This window comes from Melanerpes formicivorus, unplaced genomic scaffold (assembly GCF_026170545.1).
Source record: "Melanerpes formicivorus ecotype bairdi unplaced genomic scaffold, bMelFor1.0.p_v2 SCAF_14, whole genome shotgun sequence".
NCBI lineage: Eukaryota > Metazoa > Chordata > Aves > Piciformes > Picidae > Melanerpes > Melanerpes formicivorus.
The window spans coordinates 14,542,697-14,557,474 of record NW_027142366.1 but is presented as its reverse complement, the minus strand read 5'-3'; the positions used below and the strand labels follow the sequence as shown (position 1 = coordinate 14,557,474).

The 14,778-nt window shown below is 41.1% G+C and overlaps 1 protein-coding gene across 2 annotated transcripts in view; it reads right to left on the bottom strand.

Moving 5' to 3' along the window:
- The window catches only part of USP7 (ubiquitin specific peptidase 7), a 77,456-nt gene that overhangs the window by 17,331 nt on the left and 45,347 nt on the right, over positions 1 to 14,778 (bottom strand). For both annotated transcript variants that reach the window (XM_068147151.1, XM_068147150.1), the window contains exons 7-17: positions 11,791 to 11,921; positions 8,521 to 8,575; positions 7,375 to 7,455; positions 7,186 to 7,276; positions 6,345 to 6,427; positions 4,694 to 4,803; positions 3,872 to 4,028; positions 2,670 to 2,814; positions 1,593 to 1,723; positions 339 to 473; positions 43 to 144 (exon numbers count right to left, since the gene is read on the bottom strand). In XM_068147151.1, the coding sequence (XP_068003252.1) occupies positions 43 to 144; positions 339 to 473; positions 1,593 to 1,723; positions 2,670 to 2,814; positions 3,872 to 4,028; positions 4,694 to 4,803; positions 6,345 to 6,427; positions 7,186 to 7,276; positions 7,375 to 7,455; positions 8,521 to 8,575; positions 11,791 to 11,921 (1,221 nt within the window). The remainder of the gene's footprint in view (positions 1 to 42; positions 145 to 338; positions 474 to 1,592; positions 1,724 to 2,669; positions 2,815 to 3,871; positions 4,029 to 4,693; positions 4,804 to 6,344; positions 6,428 to 7,185; positions 7,277 to 7,374; positions 7,456 to 8,520; positions 8,576 to 11,790; positions 11,922 to 14,778) is intronic.

Below are 14,778 nucleotides of genomic sequence, written 5' to 3'. Positions count from 1 at the left end.
GGTGATGTACAGAAATAATGTCCCCTGGCAGTGAGTATTTACCGTTTTATTGCCATCTGCTTCATTATCTAGCATTGCAGGTCTTTTTGTTCCATTACTTCTAGCTTGCATTGGCCATAATCTGATTTGATCCTGGGGAAATCCCTAAAATAAATACAAATCATGTCAGGAGATAACAAAACAAAAGGCTATGATACTTTCATTAAACCTAAACAGATCTCCCCTTTTCCAAGGCCTAACTTACAGCTGCTGACAATACTTGGAGAAGATAAAGACGACAAAGTAGCTCTAACACAGCAAAACAAATGCGCCCAGCTCCTCAGCTGCAGAACACTTACCATGGTTTGAGAGAGATTTTGAACAAATTCTGTGAGTGTGGAGTTTTTTAATACTTTGAAGATGGTGTATTTCACTTTCTCTTCGTCATACATGTCATTGCCTTGGTGACCACAGAACTGATCCTCTGCTACTATCTGAAAAACCACAGTTAAAGATTACCGATCGCATCAACTCAGCTGGCACAACGCTGCAACCTTCTCCTGGTGCTTTGCTGGGCAACATGACTGCCTGTCTGAATAGTGGCACACTGCTAACACCATCCATGCTCTCATGAAGAAAATTTGAAAGTACAGAGATTATCACGAAATGTTAAAAGTGTGATTGAGAGTCAAATCAGTGCAATTAGGATACACTAATACTTACAAATCCTGAACAATTAAAAACCAGTTGCACTTAGATCTCAATCTTGGAAATGTGTTCTAGCCATCTTGGCACTTAAATAAAGGCTACAGAATTATTTTACTGGTGTGATGCAAGGAGGTTGGCCTAAAATGTTTCATGTATCTCCCACAGCTCTCATGCTCTCTTTGGTAATGAAGACAAAAGGTGCAACTCTGCCGCTCTCTCCACTGAAAGCAGCTCTAGAGTAAATGCAGTGTAGAACAAGCTGAAGTTCACTGCTGTCTCTACTTAGGAACACCAGAAAGGAAATGCAAGGAAACTCAGAGGCAAATGGGTTCTATTTTCTTGTGCCAGATGGGCTCTGGAAAAAGCCATAAACAGGGTTCCTTAAGGCAATTCATAACAATCCAGTCCATCTGGCTTTTCCAAAAAGATAATTGCAAATATAAGCACTCTCTCCTTCTGCTTCCACTTGATGAGCTCAGTTTGGCAGTGGTCCAGGCTTGCAGCCTATGGCTAGATACATTCTAATTTTAGAAAATAATTCCTGAAGGAGATAAAAGTGCAGTGGCATGGCAGCCATTTCCAATAACTTGGTCCCCTTCCTTTCACCTGAACTCACCAGTTGTACTCACAAGCACAGAACTCTACAGAACACAGAAATCCCTGTAACATACAGTACTGTTTGCTTCATGAGGGTTCACTGCATATGTAAATAGACTTACAATGCTTCACTAGGGTTCACTGCATATGTAAATACACTTACAAGCACTAAAACCATAATTTCACTTCAAACACTACTTCCAAACACAAATTTAAAAGACATTAAAATCCAGGTTTGTCTTGGGTGGCTTAACATTCTGAATTTTAATGACAAGGCTCTTGCAACTTTATCCATTTCAAAAGCTGACCTGCACTTGCATATAGAGGTGAGCTTCTTGCCTCTCCTTCCTCTTCTGAGCTTCTATCCTCTTCTCTTCTTGTAGCCTTTCTACAAGCTGCTGAGGAATATCATGGTCTGTGACAGGCTGCAAAACTTCACCTAGAAAGCAGATTTTGTGATGTCATTCCAAGATTTACATCAAACAGGGTTTTCTTCATATGCAGTTGAATTTTCTCTGATTTGAAGTCAAAACTGGGCTTTTTCATCTCTTAATTAAAACCATGATTTGATATCATCATGTTTTGGCAAAAGAAGCATTTTCTATCCTAAGCCAAAATGTACTGCTTCCATGAAATATGTATCAGCCTTCTGAATTAAATATTCATTCCAAGATTAAAAAAAAGTATTGTATTTACCACTACTCAACAGAGCTACACAGAATGATGGAATGTTAGGGGTTGGAAGAGACATCAAAGGATCATCTAGTCCAGCCCCACCGCCAAAGCAGGAACACCTAGGACAGGCTGCACAGGAACACATCCAGACAGATTTTGAAAGTCTCCAGAGAAAGAGCCTCTACCACCACTCTGAGCAGCCTGTTCCAGGGCTCTGTTACCCTCACTACAAAGAAAACATCTTCTCAGGTTGAGATGGATTCTCCTGTGTTCTAACTCTTCTCTGTTGTTCCTTGTCCTGTCACTGGGCACCACTGAAGAGCCTGGCACCTTCATCCAAACACACCCCCATCAGGTATTTATAGACACTAACAAGATCTCCCACTCAGCCTTCTCTTCTCAAGACTAAACATGTAGAGCTACATATTTATAAGCAACTGCATTTAGTTTCCTTCACTGCAGCTCACTGATTTCTCCATCCTATAAAGCACTTGGCAGTCCTGACTCACTGTGCTAAGGCACACCACCACGAGGTTAAGCACACACTTTTAGAGTGAAAGGCTGCCTGATCCCATGGAACCTCTAATAAATTCCAACTATAACTAAGGAAGCCCCTTTGTGTAGGAAGGCTGTCAACAATTCAGAAGTAAACTACAGCCCTAAAGCCCTGTAATTCTATCTGACTTGGAACACAGGCAGAGCATACATACTCAGTTTTGACTCCCTGATGTAAACCAACATGTAGGCGTTCGTACAGTGCCGTACAGATAAGTCATCGTCGTGACCTCCGTAGTTGTGTTCAATCGCTTCCTCCTTCGTGCATCTCGATACAACATCGTCATCAAACTTACACCACTGGAGGGAAAATGTTATAGCATTTTACACACAAACCCATGTTCTTGAATGATAAATTCATCCTATTTCTGGCACGCCTTTCAGCTCTTTGAAGTAACTAAAATTGCTCTTCAAGCAGCACGCATCTAAAAAAAGCCCTGGTTCAGGATGATTTGTGCTACCTGCTACTTGTGATCAGCATAAGGAAAGCCATAAATACCAAACCTGTACTGAAATAGTTGACTATTTTACACTGAATACCAAATCCCCATAATTATTCAAAGAACTTTTTCTTAAAACTGTTATTCAGGTATCTAACATTTCTATATGAACTGGGAAAATGACCTTATTTACTGTAAACTGCAGTGAAAAGCAGTGATCCATATCTGGTCATTGTACATTTACAGCAATTTGTAAATAGAAACAATAAAGCCAATTAAGAAGGATAGAGAAATCTGAAGCAAAAAATCTGACTTCCTACTTTTAATGTGAACACTCCTGCAACACACCAAACCAGCCAACTCAAGGGAAGAGACACCTGACCTATAAATGTCCAATCCAATTAAGTCACCTAGACCTGTCACAGTGGGACATGCAAAGACACTGAACTTCTGAGTCACTGAAACATTTGCTCATATTTGCTTCAGCATGAAGTCAGCCTAAAGAAAAGGCTGGATAAAATCTCAACACTTACACATGGCACAACTGAATGGATTCCCTCAGTTAAAAGCCTTTTGCCAAAAGCCAACAGCAAAGATGAAGCTGCTTTTCTTAAGACGAGGTTCTTTAACGCCTCCAAGCACAAGCTCCTCCCAAGGAGCAAATGCTAGACATGAGGGTGGTTGAGTTTTCATTTTGCAAATACAAAGTAAGTTTCCCAAACATGTCAGAATAGGCACCAAATGAAAGAGTATCAAGCCAAGAACTACAAGGAAAAGTCAAATCCCTGTGTGATGAAGTTGAATGTGCCAGCTCACTCTTCTGTTAGGGAACAAACATTCCCAAGATTTGCCCATGAAGAACACTGCACACAGATATTGCAAACCACAAATACCTTAAGGTTCTTTTCAATACTCACTTTGCCGTCCCCCTTTGGATTCAAGTAAACAACATAATGTCCACCATGGTTATCTCCACTGTGGACTAGAACTGCATGAAGGATGTAATTTGCAGGGTCTTTAGGATCTGTTTTTTGCAAAAATTCATCTAGTGGCAACTGTTCAGGAAACTCAAACCTAGTTTTGAAAAGAATGAAGACAGCTGTAGTATTTGTAGTTCAGAAGCAGCATGCTGTTATGCAGGGCATCTCTACTCATTCCTAAAGCAGGTTACAAAACCCGAATGAGGAATGAAATAGTTGTTACAATGCCATTTCTACCCAGGACATAGTGCAGAGAGTGGTTAAGATTTATGGTGCTTGAATGCAGAGTAAAACTAATCTTCATAAGCATCTTTGAAAAAGTATGGTCTCAGTAACAAGGGTAAGAGTACTATACTGAAACAGTGCTGGTTTGGATTCACTGTGCAAGGGAATAGTTCAAAACCTGCTGTTTTTGAGTACCCAGATACAGCTTTTCTAGCACTGGACTGAAATACCTTCAAGCACTGCAGTCTCACCTTCTTGGCAAGACTGAAATCACTGAGATCCAGATTTAGTTTACAATCAATAACTTATCTCCCTGAGAAAGTATCAGTCTCTACTCAAAATGAGTGGGCAATAGATGGAGAGAAAGCAGAGGACTACTTATTTGTCCTACTTACTCTTGTGGTAGCCTATGGTTATGCACCAATGTTCACACACAACGTTCCATAAAGTACTGAAAGATGCTTTCACTTGTTTCACATTATAAACACCTACTTGAGTATTGTACAATGACTAAAAGAACTCCAAACAACTTACCTATCATTTATCTTGATGTTTTGGTCAGTCTGAGGATCATACATAAATCTCATGAGCTGTAAGTGTAAAACTGGTGGCAATGTCAGGAACTTCACACCTTTCTCTGCCTCCTGGTCAGTTTGAAGGAAATACAAGGTTTAAATTGCAAGAGTTTTAGCAACTCAAAATACTTATTTGCTGTGGACACTTTTCCTATAGACTTTTATTGTATAGGCTTGACAACACAGGGGGCACAAAGAATGGTTTGAAACTTGGGTGGAACTTAACTATCTTAAGGGTGCACAAACATTCCCATGAGCTGCTCCAGTAACATGTTCAAGAACCCAGTTCATTTCAGTTTAGGTTGTTCATACAAAGACAAGTGAATGCCTCACTGCACTAAAAGTAAGTTACCTGTATAAATAAAATTGAAAGGGAACCTGATGGGTTTTGATCAATTAAGAATTTGATGGTCATCATGTCCTGCCAGCAAGTATTTGGCTGCCATGCTGTGCCTTCTTAAGAACAGCTGAACAACATGTGGAACACTAACAAAACCTGATATATGGAGGCTAAAAAAGCAAGCTTTTAGTAAACTAGCCTTTTTCATAGGCTTCACAGAATCCTAGAATGCCTTAAATTGGAAGAGACATTAGAGGTCATCTACTCAAACCTCCCTGCCATGGGCAGGGAGGCCTCTCAACTAGACTCAGCTGGTCAAGGCTGACTTCAGGTTCTTACAGTGGGTGCAGCAAAAAGTGCAGCTGAATAGCTCACAAATACGTGCACACAAATGTTTGAAATTCCAAAGGTTCATTTGGCATTCTTGTTGATGATACAGGAATGATCTCTCTAAAGTTACTTTTAGAGCTATGCCACTTTTTAATAAGACAAATAGAAGAGCAGATCATCTTAAGAAGGACACAGAGCTGTTGGAGTGAGTCCAGAAGAGGGCCATAAAGATGATCCAAGGGCTGGAGCACCTCTGCTATGAGGATAGGCTGAAGGAGATCAGGTTGTTCAGTCTAAAGAAGAACCCAGGGGGACCTTAGAGCTGCCTTCCAATACCTGAAGGGATCCTACAGGAAGGCTGCAGAGGGACTTTTAATAAAGGTATCCAGCAAGAAGATAAGGGGGAATGGTTTTAAGATGAGAGAGAGGAGGGTTTATACTGGAGCTTAGGAAGAATGTCCTTAGTACGAGGGTGGTGAAATTCTGGAAGAGGCTTGCTCAGGGAGGCTGTGGATGCCTCCTCCCTGGGGGTGTTCTAGGCCAGGTTAGATGAGGCCTTAAGCAGATGAGCCTGGTTGAGAGGTGCCCCTGTCCATGGTAGGGAGGTTGGAGCAGATGATCTCTGAGGTCCCTTCCAATCTAAGCCATTCTCTGATTCTCAGGCCTGAGATCAGTAAAGATATTAACTACTCTAGTCCCTAAAACACTTACTGGTATAAAACTCACTGCTAATTAGACTGTTTTGAAATCCAACCTCTATTTTAAGACACCTAACAGCAATTAAGAGGAGCTTAATTGCTTGTCTAAGGGGTAAAACCACCAAATACCATTGCAACAACCTAGAATGGGGTTTGCACCGCTTTTTGACTACCAAAACTTTGTAAAGTTATTTTATCAGGATACAGAAATGCAATTTAAAAATCAAATCAAAAGAAAGTACCTGCAAACCATGTTCTCCTGCATCATACTTGTTATCACCATCCAACTGTTCCACTGCAACGTAGTCAATGAAGGACTCAAAAACTAAACGAAAAGAAGATTTGTGAATGGTAGGGAAGGCTTACTCCAGCCTGAGTAATACATTGTTAAGCAAATAAACTATCAAGACATGAGATGTTGTCTTTGAATACTTCTGCCTTCACTTTAAAAAGCCAAATTTTCTGTTGTTTAAGAATGTCAAGAAAAGCATCAAATTGTAAGGGCATATATAAGAACAGCAACAGATTTTACAGGTTCAACTGTCTGCCAAATCTCCTGGTCTCACTTTGCATCTGTTAAGTATCCAGCTAGATGACTTTGCCTGCTGGACTCTTACATGTCCTTTTTAGAGTGTCTCGTGCCAAGTACTTGGTAAAGTGATAAAAGACCACTCTAATTAGTCCTTAGTGCTTTTTATTTGCTTATTACTAAGGTCAGGTCTGAACGAGACTCTATTTCCTCCAAGTTCACCCTCATATGTAAATTATAACCCACTGTTATTACCATGGCATGCTATGCACTTTTATGACACCTGGCAAACTCCTAAAATTATACCACAAGAGTTTTATGAAAAGAGATCAGTGAGAGAATTAAAGAAGGAGGAGCAGGGAAGGGAAATGAAATGAAAGGAAGAAAAAAGGTAACACAAGTAAAACCATTTTCTACAGAAGATGTGTTTGAAGAGGTGCCTTAAAGCAGGGACACTGCAAAGTCCTGAGCACCAACAAACCCACTTGAAATCAACAGGCACATGGTCTGACATGTTGAAGTATTTGATTGGTGCATCATAATGTATCACTTACTATTTTTCTTTCCCTTTATACTTAGCTGGATGTCATAGTAATCTTCTATTCGTTCAGATCGATAGTCTACGTGTTTGCATTGGATATAAGACTGTGAACAAAAGACCAAAGACCACAGAATTTCAATGTGTTCAGGAAACAGTTAATTTTTTTTTCTTTACAAAAAAAAAAGGTCTATTAAATACATACCACCATCTTCCCTCTGAACAATTTGGGAATAGTGCCTTCTACACACGTGCCTTTCATTTTGTTTTCCACGTTATCGAGCAGCTGAAAGAGAAATGAGCTTTTACATGGGCCAAACTTGCAGGGTTGGAATTTATTCCTCACAGAGATGACTACTTCACTGATTAAACTCTAAGTCACTTGCATTAAAGTGAAATGTTAGCTTATTTGTATTGGCATTTTACTAGCCTTTTAAATCTTCCTCTCCCTCCTGAAAACTGCACTGAGGACTACTCCAGCTACATTCAAGCCCCCAAAACCCTCACAATCCATTTGCATCTTCAAACCTGCATTTCTCTCCATGGCTATATAAGGACCACTAGCACACAGAATGTTAGGAGTTGGAAGTGCCAAAGCAGGACCACCTAGGGCAGGCCTCACAGGAACACATCCAGGAGGGTTTTGAAAGTCTTCAGCCTGGGCAGCCTGTTCCAGTGCTTCATCACCCTCACTATAAAGAAATGTCTCCTTGTATTGAGGTAGAATCTCCTCTGTTCCCGCTTGTACACATTGTTCTTTGTCCTGTCACTGGGCACACCAAAAGGAGACTGGTACCTTTATCCTGACACCCACTCCTCAGATATTTATAGGCATTAAGAAGATCCCCTCTCAGCCTTCTCTTCAAGACTAAACAGCCCCAGGACTCTCAGTCTCTCTTCACAGGAGAGATGTTCTTGTCCCTTCATCATTCTCATAGCTCTCCATTAGATCCCTGTCTCTATTGAATTGGAGATACTATCGGCCCTCTTGGCCACAAGGGCACATTGCTGGCTCATGGATAACTTGCTATCCACTAGGACTCCAAGGTCCTTCTCCATGGAGCTGCTTTCCAGCAGGACAACCTTTAGTCTGTGCTGGTACCTGGTGTTACTCTTCCCCATTTATTTTCAACCTTCCCTATGCTTTCCATATTCTTCACCCACAAAAGGGTCACAAACAATCCCATTCTTAAGATAAAGAGAAATAAACCAAGGCAAAAACTCTCACAGAGCTAATTTAAATTAATCAGTGCCAGTATCACTGGCACTGTTACTAAATTACATTATATAGACACAGTAACAAGAGACAATATTAAGCATCAGAGATCAGGAAGAAAAGGCAAAGACATACCACTCGACACAGCTCCTGGACGTCATGCTGCATGAAGCTGTCTAAAGTCTCCCACCTTAGTAAGGCAAATTAATATAAAATTAATGTATTATCAAGAAAACTTACACCTCAAAAGACATTTTTTGGTTTCTTTGCAGGTCAAGGAGTTAATACACAGCAAGATGTAACAACTCTGAGATTTAGTACTGGTGATGCACAGGAAGATTCAGTTTTGTAGCATTTACTTGTCAGGAAGAAGGGAAGGTGATCTTGGGGCACATTTTGGCAGCTATTCAGTGCCCACCTGCCTTCTTTCTCTTTAAATTTGGAGCCAGGGACCAGGAAGGCAGCTGGAGCCAGCTGAAGAGGCCAGGGCCAGAGTGTTGCTAGCAGAAGAACTATTCCAGCCTACAGCCTAGTCTCAGTTCAAAAAACTTGTAAGAAAAGGGCTGGGAGCAATTCAATGCTGTTGGAATTGTTTCTGCAACATGCTTCTAACAGCCTCTCTTCTGAGGGCACTTCAGGTGGAGTCAAGTAGCATTCAGGGATTATTTCAGCACATGAAAGGAAGCAAATGGCTTTACAGGGAATACTGGCTCCTTTGTGCTCATCTAAACAGTGAATCCTGCTCTCACAGTAACTCCAAGGACAAAAAGAGGCATGAAGCCTCCTGAACTGTCCATGTGCAAACCCACTCATGTGAAAGGAGGGGTGAAAGAGCAAGTCTTTAAATGCCTCACAGCCAGTGTGGCACACTGCCACAAGGGTAGGCAGCACTACTGCATAAAAGCTGGTTTCGTTTCAGCTCGAAATACTTTCTCCTATGAACTCTTCAATTTAAACTCAAGAATGCTTTTTAAGTCTCTGACAACTCTTACTGCAACAGTCATTTCTCCTAACCATATGAAATAAGCCATGGTTGCTGGAGGCCCTAGCACCAGGTTCAAGCACAGCCTTTGATGCCACAAGCACAGAGGTAATCGTACCAGTGACCAATACCAGCTTTAACTTCCCCTCCCACAGTCTTCTCTGACTCACCACAACTGGCACACAGCAGCATACTGCTCCCCAAAGTGTGCCAAAACTATTGTGTGGGGGTGCACATTTAAATGAGCCAAATGATTTGCTGGCTAATCAAGAATGGGGAACCATCCTCCTGACTCCCCAAGCTATACACACTAGCCAGCTTAAGGAACAAAATCCAGAAGAATGCTCCATGCTAGTATTAGGAGCAAAAGGGGCTCCTTAAGACAATGACATCACCTTCTACTCAAAGAAGCCAAACTCAAACTCACAACACCCAGTAAAAAGTTCTGCTCTACACAACCTAGAGGCAGGTCTCACAAGGTTAGAAATATCTCTCTGGTTTAATGTGGTAAAGAGTCAGGGGAAGACCAAATCTTCAAGCAGTTAAAAAGTCCTTCCCCAGAATGAAGACAGGCATGAACACACTTTTTGAATCTTGCTCTCAGGTACAAAATTCAAGCATCTGCAACACCCTCAGGAAAGGTCTCCTTGTGCTGCTGAATATGACACAGTTGGGACTGAAGGTGAAAATGAAGTATTTATGATATCAGAATGTGTTTCCAGTGAAACAGGACAGCAGGAGTGCTGATAAACTAAACATTCAGTGTGCATGGAGGACAATCATAGTATCATAGTATCTGTCAGGGTTGGAAGGGACCACAAGGATCATCTAGTTCCAACCCCCCTGCCATGGGCAGGGACACCCCACCCTAGATCAGCCTGGCCACAGCCTCATCCAGCCTGGTCTTAAACACTTCTAGAGACGGGGCCCCAACCACCTCCCTGGACAACCCATTCCAGGGTTTCATCACTCTCATGGTGAAGAACCTCCTCCTCACATCCAGCCTGAATCTCCCCACCTCCAGCTTCATTCCATTCCCCCTAGTCCTATCACTACCTGAGATCCTGAGAAGTCCCTCCCCAGCCTTCCTGTAGGCCCCTTTCAGATCCTGGAAGGCCACAATGAGGTCACCTGGGAGCCTTCTCTTCTCCAGACTAAACAGCCCCAACTCCTTCAGTCTGTCCTCATAGGAGAGGTGCTCCAGCCCTCTGATCATCAAGGGTATGACAAGATGAACACACAACACTGAGGACACCCATTTCAACTTAAAACTTCCCTCAAAGGTTGAAAAAGGAAAGGTTACAAAGAGTCTTATGGGAATAGAACACTGAGAATGACAATGGGCCTCTGCAGATGACATGGGCTGGACACTAAGGAAGATGAAAAAGATGATACAAACTTTTTCCACCTGTTTCTCAGCAAAAACATCTATGTCAATGTTACTGCAAAAGACCAGTCTACAAATACAGCATCACAAAGCAGAGCAAAATACAACCAAATAGAACAGTTCTTGGTAAAATCCTACTCCATGTTTACACAACAAGCAAAGAGAAAGCTTGTGAAAGTTACACTAATCTTAATCTTCTGTCCTAACTTGTGCACCAAACTAGGGAAAAAAACCCCAAGCCAAACACCAACCCCAAATCATCCCTCTCAACACAACTATACTGTACAGTTGTATGTCTGGATGCTCCAGATTTTAAATGACACTCTGTAACACCATCTCACAAGTACCACCAGACTGGAAAACATAGCAGGCATTGAACTGACTACTGAGCAAAAGTGAGAACAGCAAGCCAGGCTTTCTGTAGAGGAAAAGAGTGTGCTAGAACAAGGAAAATGCAAAGTAGTACTTTGTATGTGTGCTCTGACACCTTCATTCAACAGATACTCCTTCTAAGCTTCAAATCATGAAACAGAATGGAGCATTAAATGTTTCTAAATTGTCCACAGGCAAAAACAAGTGCATCATTGGGCTATGTTACAGCAGCCAACAGTGCAGATCACTGCTCTTTCTCTACTCTTAAAACAGACCTATATTTTAAGAGTCATTAACAACACGTGAACTACAGCATCTCAACAATATGTGCTGTCCTAAATTTTACAGTCAAAAACATCACACAATTCTCAGGTAACAGGTAAATTAAGCCCCTGCTATTAACAGCCATGCTTGACTGGGTACTGCTCCCCTCCCCCAAAAACCTGACTTTTGGATCAGCTGTCTTTAGTACTGACTAGAAATAAAAACCCACCCAAGTAAGCTAGGAAAAGTTAGCAATTAACGTAAGGCTATGTTAACACTTCCCTGCACCTCTCTAAAAATAGCCTAATTTCAATAAAAGAAAAAGCTTTATGAGAAAGAAAAGCTTTATGAAGCCTGTAATTTCCCAATAAATATCCCAATAAATAGTTCTGAAACTTACCCAAAAGACTTCGTTAACTTTTTAGTTCCAACTGGTTTGTCACTATGTTGCAGCTCATAAAACACTCTTTGCAAGGCTAAAGGAACACTTTTGGATGAATCATCTCCTTCTGTGGGCATCATGTACACAGCCTGAAAAAGCATTTAGTACAATTAGTATCTAAGGAAAAGTTTATTGCTCATATTGTCTAATACACTCTTTCCTCTTCAGTGACTTCCTTCATAACACTCCATTTAATCATCATTGCAAAAGAGGCTGAAAAAAACAAGCTCATCATGTAGTGTAAAAACAGTAATTGTCTGGAATGCCTCTTCTTAGAGCACAGTGGTTAGAAAGATGTGAACAACAGGTTCCATCCATGGCTATTTTATCTAAGCAGTTCCCTTATTCCATCCTAGCAAAGTAAATGCACTGAAGTATTGAACACCTTCAAACAACTCATTACGTCCGGTATGTCTCTGCAATCATCACAGCAGGACCAGGCTTTTCAAAATAACCTCACTTGTGTGCTGCAGCTTGGCTCCCTGTGAATATTGTCACCTACAGGGAAGAAAAAACCCAAGCCACACTGTAAATGGCAACAAGTGAAGGAAACTAGAAATGTTCTACATGGAGAGAAGCCTGTTAGAGGAAGCTCCAAGATTGCTCAATAGATTCATTCCTACTTAACGTCACTGCTGTCCAGCAAATAAACAGCTTAACAATTCAATTCACTGACTACACTGATCTGGGAGGGATTGAGAACAAAGAAATGCCACAAATAGACAAACCAGGAATTAGGAGAATTCAATAGGCACTGAAATGAGATTCACTCTTTAAAAAAACTGTACACCAATATATCTAGGGGGAAATCACCAGCAAAGAAAAAGGATTCACGGGGAGATGCTCATTTAGAAAACAAACAGAAAAAGAAACCCAGACAGATCTGGAAGGAGATTAGGTAACAAGGCATGAAAAAAGAGAAATTTCATTTCCCTATACACAGACCCAAGTTAGAACTTCCAGTACACAGCTCAATTGTTGGAGAAACATTCATTGTTACAGGAAAGCTCAGTACAGAGGTGATGGGAACCAGATGAGACAGACATTAGAAGACAAAGCTGATACAAAAAGAGCACGAATGAATGACAATAAAAAGAAAGGAAGGAAGAAAGCAAAAAAGGCCAGAAAAGTTGTTAAGAATTTTGGCAGGCTAGGTTCACACTCCATTTTGGTACAGCAACAAGACTACTTAGAAGAATAGCATTAATAAGAAACTATGACCAGAACAGCTACAGTATAATGATGAAGTAAAAGAAACTATTTTACCTTGGTCAACCTTGGTCACTAATCAAATCAGATCCTTTGCATTTAATTCCTATTTGCCTTCCCCACATAACATCTGGACAATAATTTCCTTCCCTATATCTCTCAAGTCATATGAAAACAATATTGACAATTTATAAACTACTACATGCCAGCTGCCACTGAACAAACCCAACAGTTTAGCTTCTGAAATTCTACATGTGTCACTACAAACTAAACATTCAACACATGCCCTTGCTTTGGTTCTTCAGTCTGTGCAGCTAAGTGGTATCTTCTCAAAGCTTGAGTGCTTCTCCAAGCTAAAACAAATGACTTTTCAAAAAACATCCTCTACAGACCTTTACTTTCACACCTTCCCCTCCTAAACTCTGAAAGCTTCACCTCAAGACCAAGGAGCAGGGCATTCTGACCCTCTGGGAGAAACCAGAATCCCTAATTTAACACCTGAGAAGCTCCCTCAGGCAATGAGCACAAAAGAGTGACAGGGACATGTATAGGCAATGGCTTTAAGCAACAGACAGAGATATCAAGAATAGTTTAGATATTTGCATGATAAAAGAATGCTACAGAATCTTGAACACATTGCTTGAAGTCAAGACAATTACTTGACAAAGGGAAGGAAATACTGTGCATGAAATTCCAAAGCAAGGTAACATATTGGATAGCTTGAGGAGAGACAGGGGAGGGAGAACTGTCCTGAGCCAGTATTTATGACTTTGGTAGAGCTATCTAAAGATTCTGCTCATGAATTGCTGGGAATTCCTCAAGGGAATCAGCAAAGCATTTTCAAATGGCCTGGCTGGAGGCACAAATGACAGACATAAGAAGATTCCTGGAATATTGTCCAAGATCAAACCTGGACCCATTCAGGAAATTACCTCTAACCCTTGTATAGGTGGACTATATTTAAGTCACAAATAGAGACACTCTGAAAGTTCCTTGGTTTTACCAGCTACCACTGCAGCCACCTGGTTGCTAATAGAGAGAGGTGTCATTTCAAATAGCCAAGAACCTCCCATCTGTTGGCTGGAAACACAGCAAAGAAGAAAGGACCTCTCCATCAATCCTTGCCCATGCTTCACCAGAGTTTTACTCTCCATAGGTATATGCTTGCCTTTGCTATCCTTCATTGCTTTACCAGCTCTACTCCTGACAACAGCTTCTCTGTTAACCGGTCTCCCAGTAACAGCGATAGAAATCATTACCTCTTCTAAGTCAGAAGGATTAAGAGCAATGTGGAACTGGAGATAAGCAAACTGAGGCTTGTTTGGCTTTAAGAGGAGCAAGTTTTCTCAAACTGAAAACAAAGTAAGTCTTTTTCACAAGAAAACTGCTGATTCTCCTTATCTTTAATAATGACAAATGGGTATTAAAACTGTCTACAGCTACCACTGGAGTCTGTTCTGACTCTAGGGGCTCCAAAAACCTCAAGAATGAGAAAAGAATTGGGCATTCCAGCTGATGTGCAGTTCCATTTCCATAAAAGAAGCTGGAGTTACCAGCTAGTAAATCAAGCCTTCTCATATGGTCACCATGAAGATATTTACACTCCCTAAAAGCCGACGTTTACTTGTGGGCTGGGGGAGAAGTGCAGGGGAATGCCTGAAGAGATTAGTTCACTTGAAACAAATCTGTATCACAAAAAGAATTTCTTCTTCACAGAACAAGATTACTTCATGGTAC